The sequence below is a fragment of the Tachyglossus aculeatus genome, unplaced genomic scaffold (assembly GCF_015852505.1).
Source record: "Tachyglossus aculeatus isolate mTacAcu1 unplaced genomic scaffold, mTacAcu1.pri SUPER_34, whole genome shotgun sequence".
Lineage (NCBI taxonomy): Eukaryota > Metazoa > Chordata > Mammalia > Monotremata > Tachyglossidae > Tachyglossus > Tachyglossus aculeatus.
Window position 1 is genome coordinate 569970 of NW_024044839.1, and position 16757 is coordinate 586726.

General features: G+C 60.1%; 1 protein-coding gene across 1 annotated transcript; it reads right to left on the bottom strand.

Annotated features, from left to right (window-relative positions):
• Positions 1 to 419: 419 nt before the first annotated feature.
• HID1 (HID1 domain containing) lies at positions 420 to 15051 on the bottom strand. The gene is made up of 19 exons (XM_038741939.1): positions 14937 to 15051; positions 11195 to 11344; positions 10577 to 10747; positions 9840 to 9953; positions 9353 to 9459; positions 9022 to 9138; positions 7887 to 8109; positions 7236 to 7292; positions 7000 to 7140; positions 6123 to 6213; positions 5852 to 6003; positions 5458 to 5536; positions 4795 to 4959; positions 3297 to 3524; positions 2972 to 3090; positions 2008 to 2088; positions 1815 to 1906; positions 1328 to 1486; positions 420 to 989 (listed from the first exon to the last, which is right to left on the bottom strand). Exons 1-19 carry the CDS (start codon positions 15000 to 15002, stop codon positions 926 to 928), a joined length of 2376 nt encoding a protein of 791 aa, XP_038597867.1. The 5' UTR covers positions 15003 to 15051; the 3' UTR covers positions 420 to 925.
• Positions 15052 to 16757: the final 1706 nt, after the last annotated feature.

Genomic DNA, 16757 nt, shown 5'->3' on the forward strand with positions numbered 1-16757 from the left:
TGTCGGGAGGCCGCGGGCGGTGGCCACAACCCACCCCCGCCGCGACGCCGTGGGAAGGAAGCCGGGACAAGACGCGCAGAGCCAGGAGAGGGGAGGGGCTTTATTCTGTAAAGAAGCAGATTGTCCATTGCGACTCCAGCGCCACGGAGCAGAGATTGTACGAACACAGGCGGGGAACACACAGAGAGAGAGACTCAGGGGGGCGGGGGCGACACCCAGCTCCCCTCCCTCCCCTTCCTTACTCCAGCCCTCCAGCTGAACGGTTTCTTTATGAATGAGAGGGTCACACGTTGGGCAGGAGCCAAGAGGTGACGTGAGTGACCCTTGGGGCCCAAGGTCAAGGCCCAGGGGGACGCTCACGATGCCCATGGTTTCCTCTCCCAGGATACCACCCCACGCCCCCACTTCCTCTGCCCAGCCCGACATTGCGCGGTTGGGCTGGGGGTGGGGGGAGGGCAAGTCCACGAGGCCGGGGGCCTCGGTCCCTTTTTCCTGAATCAGGTGGCTCCCGGCAGCCCGCAGGGAAGAGCGTCGTGGACCGGACAGGGCAGCCGAGGCCCTGAAATGGACTGGAGGTGGGCTAGGGGCGGGAGGGCGGGGGCTGCGGAGCCTGGGGGACCGAGGACAGAGAAGGGCCTCGGGCTGGGAGGGGGACGGGGAGCCGGAGGCCCTTTCCCTCCCCTCGCCCCGCCCTCCGCGGCTGATTCTCTCCCTGCAGCTGTCCCGCATGGGGTTGGGGGCGGGCGGGGGGCACAGAGAACACAGGCAGCCGGGGCGAAGCGCCTCGGCCACTCAGAGCTGGACGGGGCTATTAGAGCTCAAAACGGCAGGTGGAAACGGGTGGGGGTCCGGAGGCCGGGGGGGGTGGCGGGGGTCAGGGGGCGGGACCCCTTCCTTGCCTCCAGCTCCCTGAGCCGCTCCAGCCTCAGACCCGCTGGATCTCAAACAGCTTCACGTCCGTGTCATACCAGACCGGGGGATCCACGTTTCTGGGAAGAGAGGTGGGAGATTCTGGGGTCCTTGATCTGCCCCTCCGAGCCTCCGCTTCCCCGCTCCTCCCCAACCCTGCCCGGGATCCGGGGCAGCGGCCGCCCCTTCCCCTCCCCATGCCAGGGACGGAGGCGAGTCTAGAGCAGAGCGCGGAGCCCCCCCCATCTGCCCTGCCGGAGGACTCCGGCTCTCATGGCTATTCCGAGCTGAGCCAGGTCAGAATGGGCCGAGTCACTGATGGGGAACCGGTAGTACCAGGAGCCGGGTGGTGAAGGGGTGGGTGCCAGCGGGCAGCCGGGTGGGCTACTGTGACCATCCGCAGAGCCGCCGGCCTTACCTCAGGTAAATGACGCCCCACATGTAGGTTCGGAACCACATGGCGGTGCCCGCGTTGGCCTGGTATTTTCGGATGAGGATGGGGTGCGGCACAGGCAACAGCCCCACCAGCGTGCCATGCTGCAGGAACTTGAGGATTTCCGACTCGTCCGTCAGGCCCCTGCCAGGGGATCGGGGGCGAGGGCAGGCCGGAAGGGAGAGTGGAAACGGGGGAAAGGGGAGGCAGAAGGCTCAGAGTCGCTCCCATGGTCCAGCACAGAGGGACGGTGGGCCCCACAGGCTGCCCAGGGACGCTCGGCCCCTTCCCCACCTCGCCCCAATTCTCAGGGGGGAGCGGAGGGGGGCGGATTCCCCCATCCTCTTTCACCCCCTCTCCCCGGCTTAGACAGAAGCACCTGCCTGGCACTTTTCGGTGCCCACCCGCCGTGCCCTTCGCCGGCCTCGGCGGCCCGTCGACTCCCTGCCCCCGGCCCCCCGGCCCTTCTCACTTGTCAATGCAGATCTTCTCCACCTGGGGCACGAGCACCTGCAGCAGCCGCATGATGGTCTGCAGCGGCAGCTTGGACTTCCAGGACAGGACCTGGCAGGTGGACCCAGGCGTCAGGGCCTGGGGCCGGCCCAGGGCTGAGGCCCCTCGGGGTGCCCTCCACCCGGCTGCCCCTCCCGGGAGGTACCCCTCACCCAGTCCGGCGTCGGATTCCACTGTCCAGTGGCCGAAGCGTTGGAGGGCCGCCGCTGCTCTCGCCAGCCTGGCCCTGGCTCCTGAGGGAAGGAGAGTAGGGGGATTGAGGACTGAGGAGACGTGGGGGTGTGGGGAAAAGCCAGAAGTGGAGGGCAGGGGAGGATGGGGCGACTGGGAGGACCCTGCCTCTCCCACCCTGAGCGTCAGGTGGAGAGACCAACAGTGCATCTCACACCCCCCTGCCCCAACTTTCCAGTATCCCTAGGCCTGTCAGTGTCCCTCTCCCCACTCAGAGCAGGGCCAAGGCTCAGAGTCCCGTCCCACCGTGGCCTGAGGTGGGTCCTGGGGAGCCCAGAGAAGCCTAGGGGGCTGGGGCAAGGGGCCAGAGGAGGCCGGGGGGTCCCCTTAGCCACCAGCTGCCTCTCCCTGAGGCCCACTTTCCCCACGGCCAGCCAGGCCCCGGCAGCTGCCCGGCGGCCTTTGTTCCCCAGCTCAACTCCGAGGAGCCCGAGGCTCCTCCCGCAGACAGTTTTAGGGTGGAGGGAATGGGGAACAGGCAGGTGAAGGCCGTGGCCAGGACAGGCCGCTGATAAGGGAGATGGATGAGGGAGAGAGAAAGCGCGCTGGATCCCAGGGGCCACCCAAGGGCGGGGGCGGCCCAGAGATCCGGGCCTCTCACGCCAAGCTCCCCAGAGACCCCGGGGCCCCCGGTCCAATCCCAGGGTCTCCCAGGAGGCGGGACGATCTCCCGTCCTGGCCCGGTAAGGATGCCTTTCCCCGGGCAAAGGTGGCCCAGAGGGATAATAATAATAATTCTGGTATTTGTTATGCACTTACTATGTGCCAAGCACTGTACTAAGCGCTGGGGTGGATACAAGCAAATTGGGTTGGACGCAGTCCCTGTTCCACAAAACCCACTCCCCCCAGCCCTGCGCCCCCCTCCTCCCCCCACCCCGACTTTACCCCATTCCAGGAGTCGCCCGTGGTGGAGGCCTCGACCGGGCCCTGCTGAGATTCCGGCTCCAGGGACCTCATGGTTCCGTCCTCGGACACCTGGGACTTCTCCGTCAGCTTGTCGATGCCTGGGGGCCGCAGGGGCGGGAGATGGGCTGGGCCCGGGGTTTGGGAGGGGCAGGGTGGGCCGAGCCGCCTTCTCTCCCACCCCAGCCCCGAGGTCCCACCGCGCCCCTCCACCCTCTCACCCCCAACGCTCACCCCGACGGGCGGAAGGCGCCTGGGCCGCCCACCCACCTGCCCGCCCCCCCACACCCCAGGGTCACGGCCAGACCTGGGGTGGCCACCAGGCTGGTCTTGAGGGTGCCCGGCTCGGCGGGGGCAGCCGGCCGCGAGCCTTCCATGGAGGCCCCCTCCTGCGAGTTGGTGCGGGCCAGCGGGTCGGGCGGCCGGCGTCGCCGCTGCAGGGCCTTGTGGATGGCGGGCGCGTCCGTGGGCAGGTTCACCAACTGGTGAAAGACGCTCCGCTTGCGGATGATGGCGTACACCAGGTTTGAATTGCCTGGGCGGGAGGGGGCAAGATGAGGCTGAGGGGAACCGTGGGGAGAGCTGGGGAAGCGGTCATACAATCCCTACTCTCAGTTTTGTTCTCTGTCTCCCCCTTTTAGACTGTGAGCCCACTGCTGGGTAGGGACTGTCTCTATATGTTCCCAACTTGTACTTCCCAAGCACTTAGTACAGTGCTCTGCCCACAGTAAGCGCTCAATAAATATGACTGATTGATTGATTGACCCGGAGGACACTTCCCGATGGAGGAGGGACGTGAACAAGAAGAAGAAGAAGAAAAACAATACTAATCGTGGTATCTGCTAAGCGCTCACTATGTGCCAGGCATTGTACGAGCGCTGGGGTGGATACAAGCAGATTGGTTTGGACACAGTCCCTGTCCCCCATGGGGCTCACAGTCTTAATCCCCATTGTGAGTTATTATTATCATTAGTAATAATGATAATAATATTTGTTGAGCACTTACTATGTGCCAGTCACTGTACTAAGCGCTGGGGTGGATACAAGCAAATCGAATTTTTACAGATGAGGGTACTGAGGCTCAGAGAAATGAAGCGACTTGCCCAAGGTTACACAGCAGACAAGTGGCAGAGCCGGGATTAGAACCCAGGTCCTTCTGACTCCCAGGCCCGTGGATGAAGGGTAATGACACATGACCACTGTGGGCAGAGACTGTATACGATCCAACTGTGGTGGTTGTAAAACATTTACTATGTACCAAACAATGTACTAAGCGCAGGTCCCACATGGGGCTCACAGACTAAGTAGGAGGGAGAATACGTATTGAATCCCCATTTTGCAGTTGAGGGAGCTGAAGCAGAGAGAAGTTAAATGACTTGCCCAGGGACTCACAGCAGATGAGTGGAGGAGACTGGACTAGAACCCAGGTCCTCTGACACCCAGGCCTGTGGTCTTCCTGTTAGGCCATGCTGCTTCTCTGATTATATTGTGTTTACCCCAGTGCTTGGCACAGGGGCAGGGGAGAGCGGGGACGAGAAGAAGCCCACCCCCAGCCAAGGGAAAGGCACAGACCAGGCCCTGCTGCGAACCTCCTGTCCCTGTTGGAGTCAGGTCCCCTAGGCAGGGGTCTCCAGCCTCCTCGGGTGAGGGTCTGGTCTCTGCCCCTGAGCCCAGAGATGTCCTGGAGTGTCACGGGGGGCCGAAGTCACGCAGCTCCTCTCCAACCGCCAAGGCTGGGTCCTAGCTGGACCAACCCGGGGTTTCTCCTTGGGGGTCCCGCTCCCGGGCCTGGGGAAGAACCTCACCATCAAACTGGTACTGGATGATGTTGTTGAAGACCTCCAGCAGGAAGAAGACGAGGTGGTGGTTCTGCACGCTGGAGAACAGGAACCACGAGGTGGAGAAGGCTTCCAGCAGGTGCAGCAGCTTGTTGGCTGCCACCATGGAGAGACTCTTGAGGTACGGGGACACTGCGGGGGGATGGAGGGGATGCTGACCAGCCTCGGAGGGACCGGGCCAGCCCTCCCCGGGTCTGTCTGCAGGGACCGCGGCCCGCCTACAAACCGTGCCTGAGCTGCTCATTCGAAAGGGCCGTTCGGGCATCACCGGAGCTGAGCCCACCCACAGCCATCAACGGGCACGGTGCTTCCTTGGGTTTCCGCCCTCCTGCGAGGGTGGACAGTGGAGGCCCAATAATAATGACGATGATAATAATGATGGTACTTGTTGAGCGCTTACTAGGTGTTAAGTACTGTACTTGGTGCTGGGGTAGATACAAGCTAACCAAGTTGGACACGGTCCCTGTCCCCATGGGGCTCAGACGCTTCATCGGCCGACGGTATCAATCACCCTGATCTGTCCCGTAAATCGGTACCTGGGCGCCCTCTGATAGCAGTGGCTAGGATCACAGCCCGCGGGATGCACTGCGGCCCCAAATTTGGCAGGGGGGGGGGATCCCCAGCCCTCACCGTTCACCACGATGGTGAGCAGGCAGTCGAACAGCGGCTGCAGGCGCTGGTGGCCACTGGTGATGATCTTGTGGAACACCTGGGAGGGCAGATGGGCCCAACTATGGAGATCGGCTCAAGCTCACCCAGAGCTCAAAGTGGTCCAGCCTACCGAAACACCCACCCCGCAAAAGCAGTGGGTGACCGAGGGCAGGGCTAACCCAGGGCGGGACCACGGGACCGTGGGCAGAGCCATTCTGGGCAGGGGGCGGAACCGTGAAGGACAATGTGGGGCCTGTCCAAGGCAGGAGCGGGTCCATTTGGGCCCGTGGGCAGGACACGCAGATCTGGGACCATGAAGGACAATCGACGGGGCCGGTCTGGTCCGGAGGCAGGCCCAGCCCGGCTCTCTCACCACGATGAGCAGGTCGGCGTGGGTACCGGTGAAGACCGGGATGTCCATGGGCACACGCACTGAGTAAGGTTTGTTCAGCCGGACCCCAAAGTTGCGCTCCCCACTCAGCAGCAGTAGGATGAAGACCCCAATGTGCATCAGCCCCACGCGCGCTACGGGCACACAAAACACAGTGGGCGGCGGGTTGGGGCGGGTAGGATGCGGGCCGGGGCAGAGGGGCACAGGAAAACCAGGCGGGCGGACTGGCGGGCGGCACCTCCCGGAGACTTACACTGGTCGGCTCGGGCATCGTTGAGGAAGAAGAGGACGGGGACCAGGATGTCCAGCACGTCACTGCTCTTCAGCACAAAGAAGAGGAATTTCTACACCGGGGGAAACAGATCAGAACAATCAATCGATCAATCACTTGACTGAGTACTTGTGCAGAGCACCGTAAGCAGAGCACTGTACTAAGCACTTGGGAGTGTACAACAGAGTAAGTAGACACATCCCCATCCTCAAGGACCTTACAGTCTAGAGGAAATCTAGATGTGGAAGAGGGGAGGGAACTCCAGGGAAATGGGGGTGGACCCCTGCTCCACCACTAGTAGTAGTAATAGCAATAGCAGTAATAATAATATTAACTGTGGTATTTGTTAAGTGCTTACTATGTTGCAGGCACTGTATTAAGTGCTGAGGCATATATAAGATCATCAGATCCGACATGGCACTCACAGTATACACAGGGAGATTAGGTATTGAATCCCCATTTTTCAAATAAGGGAACTGAAGCACAGAGATGTTACATAATAATAATAATAATGGTATTTGTTAAGAGCTTACTAAGTGCCAAGCACTGTTCTTAGTGCTAGAGTAGATACAAGGGAATCAGGTTGTCCTACGTGGGGATCACATTTCACAGATGAGAGAACTGAGGCAAAGAGAAGTTAAGTGACTCACCCAAGGTCACAAAGCCAACAAGTGGAGGAGCTGGGATTAGAACCCAGGTCCTCTGACTCCCAGGGCCTGGGCTCTTTCTCCTAGACCATGATGCTTCTCAACAGACTCCCCAAGTCTGGTCACAAGATCTATCTGCCACCCCCAGTTCCATGCTCCCCTCCGTGCCCTCTCTCCTGTCTCCCCCACGGGGCCTCTTTATCCTGCTCCACCTTGTTGAAGTCACAGAGTTTCCAGAACAGAACCAGTAGCTCCTGGTGGAATTGGATCTTCTTGGCCGAGTTGGGCAGGTAGGTCTGGAGCAGAGGATTGGACAGCAGGCGGGCCAGCCCCTTGAGGATGAACTGGAAATCCTGCGGGAAGCGGGGGGTCAGGGCCCAGCCTGAGCACCGGGCCGGTTCCGGGGGCGAGGGGTCGGGGCTGGGGCCGGGACCCGCTCTGGGCTCACCTCCTCCCGGTGGATCCGGGACAGGTAGTTCACAAACAGGTTTTCAGGGCCTGGAGGCTGCAGGACGGGTAAACCTGGTTAGTAGCAGCAGCAGCAGCTATTACCTCTCCTCCCTTCCCCTCATCTCCATCATCATCATTATTGTATTTACTCAGGGTTTAGTCTGTGCCATACGCAGTGCACTGAGCTAGGATCGATACAAAATAATCAGATGGGACCCAGTCCATATTCTTCAGTATCTTACCCCCTTTTTACAGAGGAAGAAACTGAAGCCCAGAGAGGTTGAGCAGTTTGCTCAAGGTCACAAAGAAAGCCAGGAGCTGAGTTGGGACTAAAATCCAGGAATCCCAGGCCCACACCCTTTCCACTAGTCCACATGGCCTCTCTCTGGCACCAAGAGAGGCTCTCAACAGTAGACAGGACACAAGTGGTCTCCGCCCAGAGCACAGGTGCCAGTCCTGGTGCCCCCAGCCTTTCTGCTGCACTTGGCTGTTCTATTCATTTACTCCTGGCACCCGTTCTCTCTTGAGGACCTAGGCTTGGCATCAAGGTGGGCAGTGCTTGTTGGGCAGAAGCAGATCCGTGCTAAAGGGCATGAACCCCCACCAGGTGGAGGGGCCCTCGCCGAGGCCGGGAAGCAAGGGGCCTTACATCTGCATCATCCATGGCAGTGCCCGTGGTGGTGCCGTCCACGGAGGGGCTGGCGCTGGTGGCCCCATCGCAGTCCAGGGTGACGATGAGGATCTGGGCAGCCCCCTCCACCAGGGGCTCCCGGCAGTCAGAGAAGAGCAGGTGGTTGTAGGGGATCCCGTACCCCACGGGGTCATAGGCGCAGACGACGTTGAGGAGGGAAGTGAACAGGGGCAGCGCGTGCCTGCGGTGGAGGGGGGAAGGCAGTCAGAAGGGGCGGGAGGCCTAGAGGGGAAGGGTGGCCTTGGGGTGGGGGGGGGGGGGAAGAGGACCGTCACCCTGGGGAGGGGAAGGAGAGATGGAGGGGGGTAGGCCCCAGCTTGGAGGCTGGATGCCTGGGTCCCTTTGTGGAGGGTATCAGGGCTGGCATGGGAGAGTTAGGGCTCGAGGGGTCGACCCAAAGAGAGGTCCTGGGACACCTGTGGGAAGGGGCTGATTTCCCCCCCGGCCCACGTCATCCCCCGGGCCTGGAATGCCCTCCCTCTGCCCATCCGCCAAGCTAGCTCTCTTCCTCCCTTCAAGGCCCTGCTGAGAGCTCACCTCCTCCAGGAGGCCTTCCCACACTGAGCCCCTTCCTTCCTCTCCCCCTCGTCCCCCTCTCCATCCCCCCCATCTTACCTCCTTCCCTTCCCCACAGCACCTGCATATATGTATATATGTTTGTAGATATTTATTACTCTATTTATTTATTTATTTATTTATTTATTCTACTTGTACATATCTATTCTATTTTGTTAGTATGTTTGGTTTTGTTCTCTGTCTCCCCCTTTTAGACTGTAAGCCCACTGTTGGGTAGGGACTGTCTCCATATGTTGCCAATTTGTACTTCCCAAGCGCTTAGTACAGTGCTCTGCACATAGTAAGCGCTCAATAAATACGATTGATGATGATGATGATAAGAGCGGCAGCCGCACTTCCAGCCTTCACCAGCAGGGGGCAGGCGCCCTCCCTCTAAGGCAGGCCTGCATTATCTTCTCAAGGTGGGAGTTGGAGTGGGGGTGCCGGAGGACGAGGAGGAGGAGGAGGAGGAGGAGGACGACGAGGACGAGGAGGAGGAGACCACCTTCTTCCTTCGCCCACCCCCGGGACCACTCACCTGTTTTCCGTGGAGCAGAAGAACTGTACCCAGGGGTTGGCGTTGTTGCTGTCACTGGCAGGGGGCAGGTACATGGCCTCCGAGAAGCAGGTGAGCAACAACTTCAGCAGCTCGGTCCTAGGGATTGGGGGAATCAGGGCCTGGGCTGCCACCCCCACCCCCACATCTCCCGTGGCTGCCAGGCTGCAGGGCTGAGGGCGGGGCGGAGGGTCTGCTGGGCCTCACCTGGGGAGCCGCGGGCGCCCAGCACCAGCCGTCAGATTAGGAAGGGTCACGGGACCCACCACAAGGGCAGAGTTGGCCTGCCTCCCCTGGCCCCACCCAACCTCACCGGTTCAGGTCATGGCTGTAGCTGGGTTGGGGAGAGTGAGCGAAGCCCACGCCGGCCTCCCAGATGTACTCGCAGCTGTCCAGGGAGTGGACATCCTCGGATGAGTCCTGGGGAGTGGGTAGGGAATCAGGCTGGGGCTTGGAGGCCTGGGGCCCAGAGGGCCGGACCATGGGCCTTGGAGCCCCGGGGAGTGGGAGCCCTTGGGCCCGGAGCCCCGTTCACTCCTCTTCCAGAAGACAATGGGCCACTGTCCCGAGGCTGCTGGCATCCCTCCAGCTGTGCCAGATGCTGCCCCTCCATCTCAGTGCTGCACCAGGCACCACGGATCTTTCCAGCACGGCCTGTGCCCTTCTCCCCACCCACTCCTGGGCTTCCCTCCCTGCCCAGGGTGACTCCAACCTCCAGCTCCCAGCCTGTCCAGCCTCGGGGAACAGGGCAGGCCAGCTGGGTCTGCTCAGGCCTCCCCCGGGACCCTGGCTTGGCTCACCACGCTGCCCTTGCGGTGGCTCTGGACCGTGAAGTCTGGACAGAAGAGCAGGTCGGCCAGGGCCAGGAGCAGCGACTCCGCCAGGGGCCGGGCATTCTCGTCGTCCTCCTCACCCTGCCAATGTCAAGAGTGGATGTGGGGCCTCAGCCCAAGCCCACTTTGGGACTTGGGGGCAGGCAAGGAAGTCCGATGTGTTGGGGCAGGCAGCCAGGCGTCCCAGGCCCAGCTGGGGGCTCGTTGATGTTAAATAAATGGGAGGGGTGGGGTGGGGGCTGAAATCTGTTCAGTGGGTGTGTGGGAGGGAGGTCAGGGAGAGGGGAAGAAGGCCAGACAGGTGTGAGAGGTGGGCAGAGGAATCCAGTACACATTAGACCGGTGCTGGGAGAGACAAGGCAGGGGACTGACTCCTAGGGGGTAGTGGGAACCGGAGTCTGAGTTCTGGGGCAACGGGGCACGAGGATTGAGTCCTGGGGGCAGCAGGTACCAGTGGAGGGCTGAGTCCTGGGGGGCAACAGGTACCGGGGGAGCCGAGTCCTGGGGGGCAGCAGGTACCAGGGGCGGGGAGGCTGAGTCCTGGGGGGCTCAGGTGGCTCCTGCCAGGACGGGGAATGATCCTGAATTAGTCGCCTTTAACCATCCTTTCTGCGAGAAGCCGCCCCCCCTGCTCTCCTCTCAGGACAACCCTCGTCCTCTCGCCCTCCCATGCCCCAGGCCCTGGCCCCGCGAGGTGCACAGACCCCTCCTCGGCCAGCCCCAGGCACGGTGGACCAGAAGAAGCCCCTCCAGTCAGGGTCCTCGAAGATGTAGGGCAGCACCCGGGTCAGGAGCCGACTGCAGTTGAGGACAATCTGCTTCTCTTTCTCCGAGTGGCAGCCGCTCTCCGCGCCCTGCACCAGCTTCTCCACTGCCTGGTGAGGGACAGATGGGGCAAAGTGGGTGCGCTGGGGCCCCTAGAGCCCTGAGGGCTGGGGGCTGGGGGGACAGCCCAGGAGAGGCACCCACAAGATTCCACTAGGAAACACCCTGGGAGGGAGCGAGGCCTGGTGGAAAGAGCTTGGGAGTCGGGAGTCCCGGGTTCAAGTTCTAGCTCTGCCCCGGCCTGCGGTATAACCCTGAGTAAGTCACCTAAAATCTCTGGGCCTCAGGTTTCTCAGCTGTAAAATGGGGATAAAATACCTGTTCTCCCTCTTAGACTGTGAGCCCTGTGTGGGACAGGGATTGGGTCTACTCTGATTGTCTTTTATCTACCCTAGGGCTGAAAACAGTACTTAGCTCCCAGTAAATGCTGAATAAATAGAATCACCAGATCCTTTCAGGCAAACGCGGTGGGGCGGAGTGGAGGTGGGGGCACACACCTTATAGCACAGAGTGGCCAGGTTGGAGGGTGACTCTTCTCGCACGGCCCGGATCTCGGCAGCGGGCACCAGGGCAAAGACGTCCTGCACCGAGGTGGCCGTGTCGGCCCAGAACTGGTCCCAGAATGCATCATCTGTGGCTTCCACGGGCTGAGGGGAGAGAGGGACACTGAACGGGGCCTGGCGGGGGGGACACGGACAGACGAGGGACTCCTGGGCCTCGGTGACCCTTCCCCGGCCACTGGTCCGTCTGAATCCGGAACCAGGTGGGGAGGGACAGGGAGTGGCAGGAGGACGGGGAGGGGAGGGGAGCAGGAAGGGAGGCTCCTTGACCAAGAGTCACTGCAGCTTGTGCCTTGATTCTGGCCAGAATTTCAGATTCCAAGGGCAGAAACCCTCACATGGCGCCAAGCTGTCATTGCCTCCCCTCTGGGCCTCTGCCACTCCACCAGGATTCCAGATAGAACCCAGCTGAGGAGCCCGATGAAGAATCCAGATACCAACAACCACCCGAGGTCATGGGGGAGAGGGAGGGAGTGAGCTGGCACAACCCAGAGCCCAAATGGGCCACAGGAAAACAGTCCCTAAGGAAAGGGATGCTCTCAGAAGGAAGCAGCTTTGCAGAGGTTTCCTCTGAAGGTCTCTCTGCAGCCCACCTTTCCCACTGGAGCAGCAGGCACCCTGGGCTGAGTGGGGCCTCGCACAAGAGGGTCACCAGCCCTGTGTCCAAGGTGGCAGCAAGGCACTCAGCTGCCGTGGGGGCAGGAAGTAGGCCCGGGTCTGGCGGCCAGAGCCTGGGAGAATGGCTTCAAGGCCCCAAACTGGTAGAGCCAGTTGATCTGAGCCGGAAGTCACTGGGACAGCAATAGTGGGGATGACGACGTCCCTCCAGTTCCCCCATCTCAAAGGACCCCCGCACCCCCTTCGCCCCTCTGTCCTTTCCCCTTCTGACTGGGGGTGGGGGCTGCCCTTCAGGAATCGAAGGAAAGACAGATGGACATGGCCAGATGGACCAAGGACAGAGATAGCCCCGGGGTGGGGGGTGCCCCAGAAAGCCCATGGCCCAGACCCTCCCAGGACACAGTGCCCTGCATGAAGAAGCCAGAGAAAGGCCCCTGTGGCAGCTCAGGGCAGCCACGGAACAGAAGAGGACAAGGAGGGGTGCCGGGGGAAGAGGGAAGGACTGAGAGCTTGGGGCTGCAGCGGCTGTCCCAGGTCTGGAATCCAGGGCCCTTCTTCCCCAGCTCCCTCGGGGAACTTTCCCAGTTTTCCACCACAGCCGGCTCCTCCCCTTCCCTCCCACTGCCACCAAGCCCTAACCCATTTCCTAACTCAGCAACACCCACTTTGCTGTCAGGAGGGGCCCACAGCCCAAGCGGGAAAACAGGGTACAGCCCCCAGGAAGGGCAGCCCCAGTCACTGGACCCTTCACGGACCCAGACGCCTGCTGGCCCCCCCAGATGAGGGGCAGAAAGCAGCAGGGGCAGCCAGTGGTGGGGGCTGGGGGGCAGGGGGAGGGACAGGGCTGGGGCAGGAAGAAAACAGGATTTCCTGCAGGAAGGAGGGGAAGGTCTGAAAGAAACACCAGCCTCGGCCTTAGGAAAGGGTCACTCCTGCTTTCATCTGGGACAGTGGGTTCAAATTCGGTCCCTGCTATTGGTAAGCAATCTCGGTCTCCCCACTCCTGCCCTATAGAATGGGATGAAGGAGATTTGGGGACACCGATTCCAATCTTAGGAACCCTGAACTTCAGGCTTCATCTGTGGCTCCGTGAATTCTTGACCTCAGTTTCCTCCTCTGCCAAATGGAGCCAGCACTTTCCTTCCTCTCCTCCCCGTCCACATCCGCCAGACAACTGATCTCCCTATTAACAAAACCCTGAAATCTCACCTCCTCCAGGAGACCTTCCCCGATTCTTGGTTCCTCTTCCTCGAATTTATACCCGCAACTACCACCCTACATGTCTACACCAACCACATATCTCTGTACTCACATCCACCTGTAGCACTTTTGTATACATCTGGTTACTCTCAACTCCACGTCCACTTCTCTTCTTCCTCCTCTATATAGCTTATTTTAGTGTCTGTCCTCCCAGCTAGGCTCCAAGCTCTTGAGCTTTGCATTCTATTGTACTTCCTAAGCGCTTAAAATGCAGGGCTTTGCACCCAATGGACTGTGAGCTCTTTCAGGGCAGAGACTGCATCTGCTAAGTATTGTACTCTTCCAAGTGCTCAGGACTGTGTTCGGCCCACAGTACGGGCTCAGTCAATACTACTGATGGACAGATAGACTGGTGGGGACATAGATGGGCAGCAGAAGGTGTGGAAGTAAGGGTCCATGCCAGTCACCTCTGCCCCCGAGGAGGACCTTCTTTCACCCTCTACCCATTTTCCTTGATGCAGGGGAAGGGGATGCTGAGGGAAGCAATGATTTGACACTTGACTGGCACAAGTACCGGACGCCTCTAGATCTTACCCTAGTTCCCAGGGGAGCCGGCAATGAGGACCTGTACTTGGTATCCCTACCCACCACATACTCTTCCTCAAAGCACCAGGCCTAGAGATGCCCCCTCGGTCCCTCCTTTTCCCTGGGGTGGCCCCTTCCTTAAGTGCCACACTTACCAGACTCTCAGCTAAGGCCCTGAGCAGGAAGGGAAGGGTTCAGCCCAAGGCACCTGCCTGAGTGATGCCCCCCATGACTGCTAGCCCCCCGCCCGGCGGGGGCACCCAGAGCCCACCCAAAAGGGGCCAGCAGCCTCCCGGGCTGGAGTCGGTGGGCAGGAGGCTGGTGACACCGCCGTTGGCTGCAGGTAAACAGGGGCGGTTCCTTCCCCTAACCTGTCTTCCACGTGGCTCCAGGCTCACTCCGAACGTGGCATCTGCCACCTGCTCTTAACCCTTCCCACGCCCCTGCTCCTTTGCCCGACAACGCGCCAATATTCCTGAAAGCCCCGAGAGCTGGGGTGGCGGGGGCCTGGGTGACCTAAGCCGGGTCGGGGGGTGGGGGTGGGGTTCCTGAAATAGGCCCCCTTTCATCCTCCCATCCTCCCCTGGCTGACAGGTCAACCAGTCCGTCATCTGGGCCTCCTCCCTCTCTCTTCTGGGTATCCCTGCCTCCCGACCCTCGGCTATTCTCGGTTTAACCCTCTTTCTCCCCCATCCTCCCGTCCTCCAAGACCTCAGGCGCTTACAGTGCTCTGCACACAGTAAGCGCTCAATCAATACGATTGATCGATTGATTCACCAGATCCTCCCTCTTCCCTCTGCTCCAATTTGGGGTTAGGGGGTCTCAGCCCCCCCTTTCCCGGGGCCTGCAGACTAACCCCCTCCTGCCTCCTCCTCCTCCTCCTCTGGCCAGTGTCGGTCCTTTGAAATTACAGGCTCGGCTCCGGGGGCGACGCTGGCCGCTCGGGGAAACGGAGAGAAGGCCCCGCCTGGCCTGCGGGCCCAACCGGGCCCAACCGGGCCCAACCGGGCCGCTGTTCGGGGGGACGGGACGGCCCGGCCCGGCCCGGCTTTGTTTACATTGAGTCACGGCGGGGCTGGGGGCGGCTCCATGTCCTAGCCGGGGGTCCCGGGGGTCCCGGAGGAGGAGGAGGGTCGGGGGGCGAGAGGGCTGGGCGAGGCTCGCTGGGAGCGGCTCCGGGCTTAGATACACGTCAGTCCTCAAGCAGGGGCGGCGGGGGCCTGGGGCCTGGGGCCCGGGGCCCGGGGCCCCGCTCCCGCGCTCACCGGGCCCGCACCTGCGTCTTGGTGGTCAGCTGGATCACCGCCTTCCGGAAGTTCAGCTTCGAGTCCGCCGTCCCCATGGCTCCCGGGGCCGGGCCTGGAGCCGGGCCCGATCCCGATCCCGATCCCGATCCCAGCCTCGCCGCCGCCGCCTCTCGCCGCTCTCCCGGTTTCTCAGCAGCGGCGCCCGCCCCGCCCCGCCCCGCCCCGCTCCTCTCCCCGCCGCTGCACCTGCCTCTCCGCCTCGGCCCCGCCCCCGCCCCGCCCTCATCCTCTCCTTCCTCCTCCTTGCTCCCTCTCTCCAGCCCTCCATCCCTCCATCATCCCTCCATCCCTTCCCTCTCACTATCCCCTCTCCCTCCATCCCTCCCTTCTCACCATCCCCCTCCCTCCATCCCCTCTCCCTCCATCCCTCCCTTCTCACCATCCCCTCTTCCTCCATCATCATCATCATCATCATCAATCGTATTTATTGAGCGCTTACTATGTGCAGAGCACTGTACTAAGCGCTTGGGAAGTACAAATTGGCAACATATAGGGACAGTCCCTACCCAACAGTGGGCTCAAAGTCTAAAAGGGGGAGACAGAGAACAAAACCAAACACACTAACAAAATAAAATAAATAGAATAGATATGTATTATCTATCTATCTATCTATCCCTCCATCCCTCCCTTCTCATTGCCTCCATCACTCCCCTTTCACTGCATCCTCTATCTCTGCTTCTCTCCATCTCTCTCCAACTTTGCATCTCTTCTAACATCTTTATTTCTCCCTTCTCGCCATCCCAACCTCCCCCAATTCCTGAACTTAATCTGCTCCATCCCTGTTTTTAGCCTCTTCCCTCCCCTGCTTCTCTGCGACCATTCATCCCCCACCTACTCGTCTTCTCCCCAGACTGACAAGGTCAGGATTTTTCCTCGACCGAGAGAGGACTCCCCTCTTCCTGTCCTCTCTTTTCCTGCACAGTCCCTCTCTTGTATGGGGCTCACAGTCTAAGAGCCTCACAGTCTAGTAGAGTAAATATTGTATGCCGTTTTACAGAGGAGGAAACTGAGGCCCAGAGGAATTAATTGACATCCGAAGCCACACAGCAGGTCAGGGCTAGTGCCAGAACTAGAATCCCCAGGCCTCCTGACCCCGTGCTCTTTGTCCCGACAGCCATAAATGAACACAAACTAACAACAAATACTAAAATGTAAAATTAACATGGTCCAAGAAAAGTGGAGAAGCTGTCAGCAGGGGCCACTTTCCTCTCCTCCAGACCATGTCCCGTGTCCAGACTTCAGTCAGGACCCACAGTTCTGCCTTTGCAAAGTATGTGCCACACAGTTCCTACTGGCTCTGCCCAGGGTTGGGCATGTTATGGGCGCAGCCAAAACAACAGCTATATGTTTCATCCCTCTCTTCACCACTTTATGTAGCTTTGTGTCTTTTTATTTGTCCATTTGTAATTTCAAAGGTTTATTCAGCTAGCTCATCTTCATACATTTTTACTACTTCCAATTATAGCCCTTTTCTTTCTCCTGATCCCACTCTCTCTAAATTGTGTCTGTCTCCCCCAGTAAGTTCCTGGAGGGAAGCGATCATGTGTCTTGCTTCTGTTGATTTTACCCAACGTTTAGGGAAGCAAGCACAGCTAATCAAGCAATCAATCAAGTGTATTTATTGAGCGCTTACTGAGTGCAGAACACTGATGTAAATGCTTGGAGGAGTACAATACGATAGGACTGGTCGACATGTTTTCTGTCCACTGGGAGCTAACAGTCTAGGTGGAGAGACTGACATTAAAGAAATTATGAACATGCTCATAAGTGTTGTGGGGGGTTTAAAGGGA

Bases quoted from the DNA above. Each gene is read 5' to 3' on its own strand.
- HID1 (XM_038741939.1), bottom strand. From the start codon at position 15,002: ATGGGGACGGCGGACTCGAAGCTGAACTTCCGGAAGGCGGTGATCCAG. The intron at 9,954-10,576 runs GTCTGTGCACCT...TGACATTGGCAG, and splicing joins CTGGGGCTGGCCGAGGAGGG to GGTGAGGAGGACGACGAGAA. The intron at 2,089-2,971 runs GTAAAGTCGGGG...TCCTTCCCTCAG, and splicing joins CGGGCGACTCCTGGAATGGG to GAGCCAGGGCCAGGCTGGCG.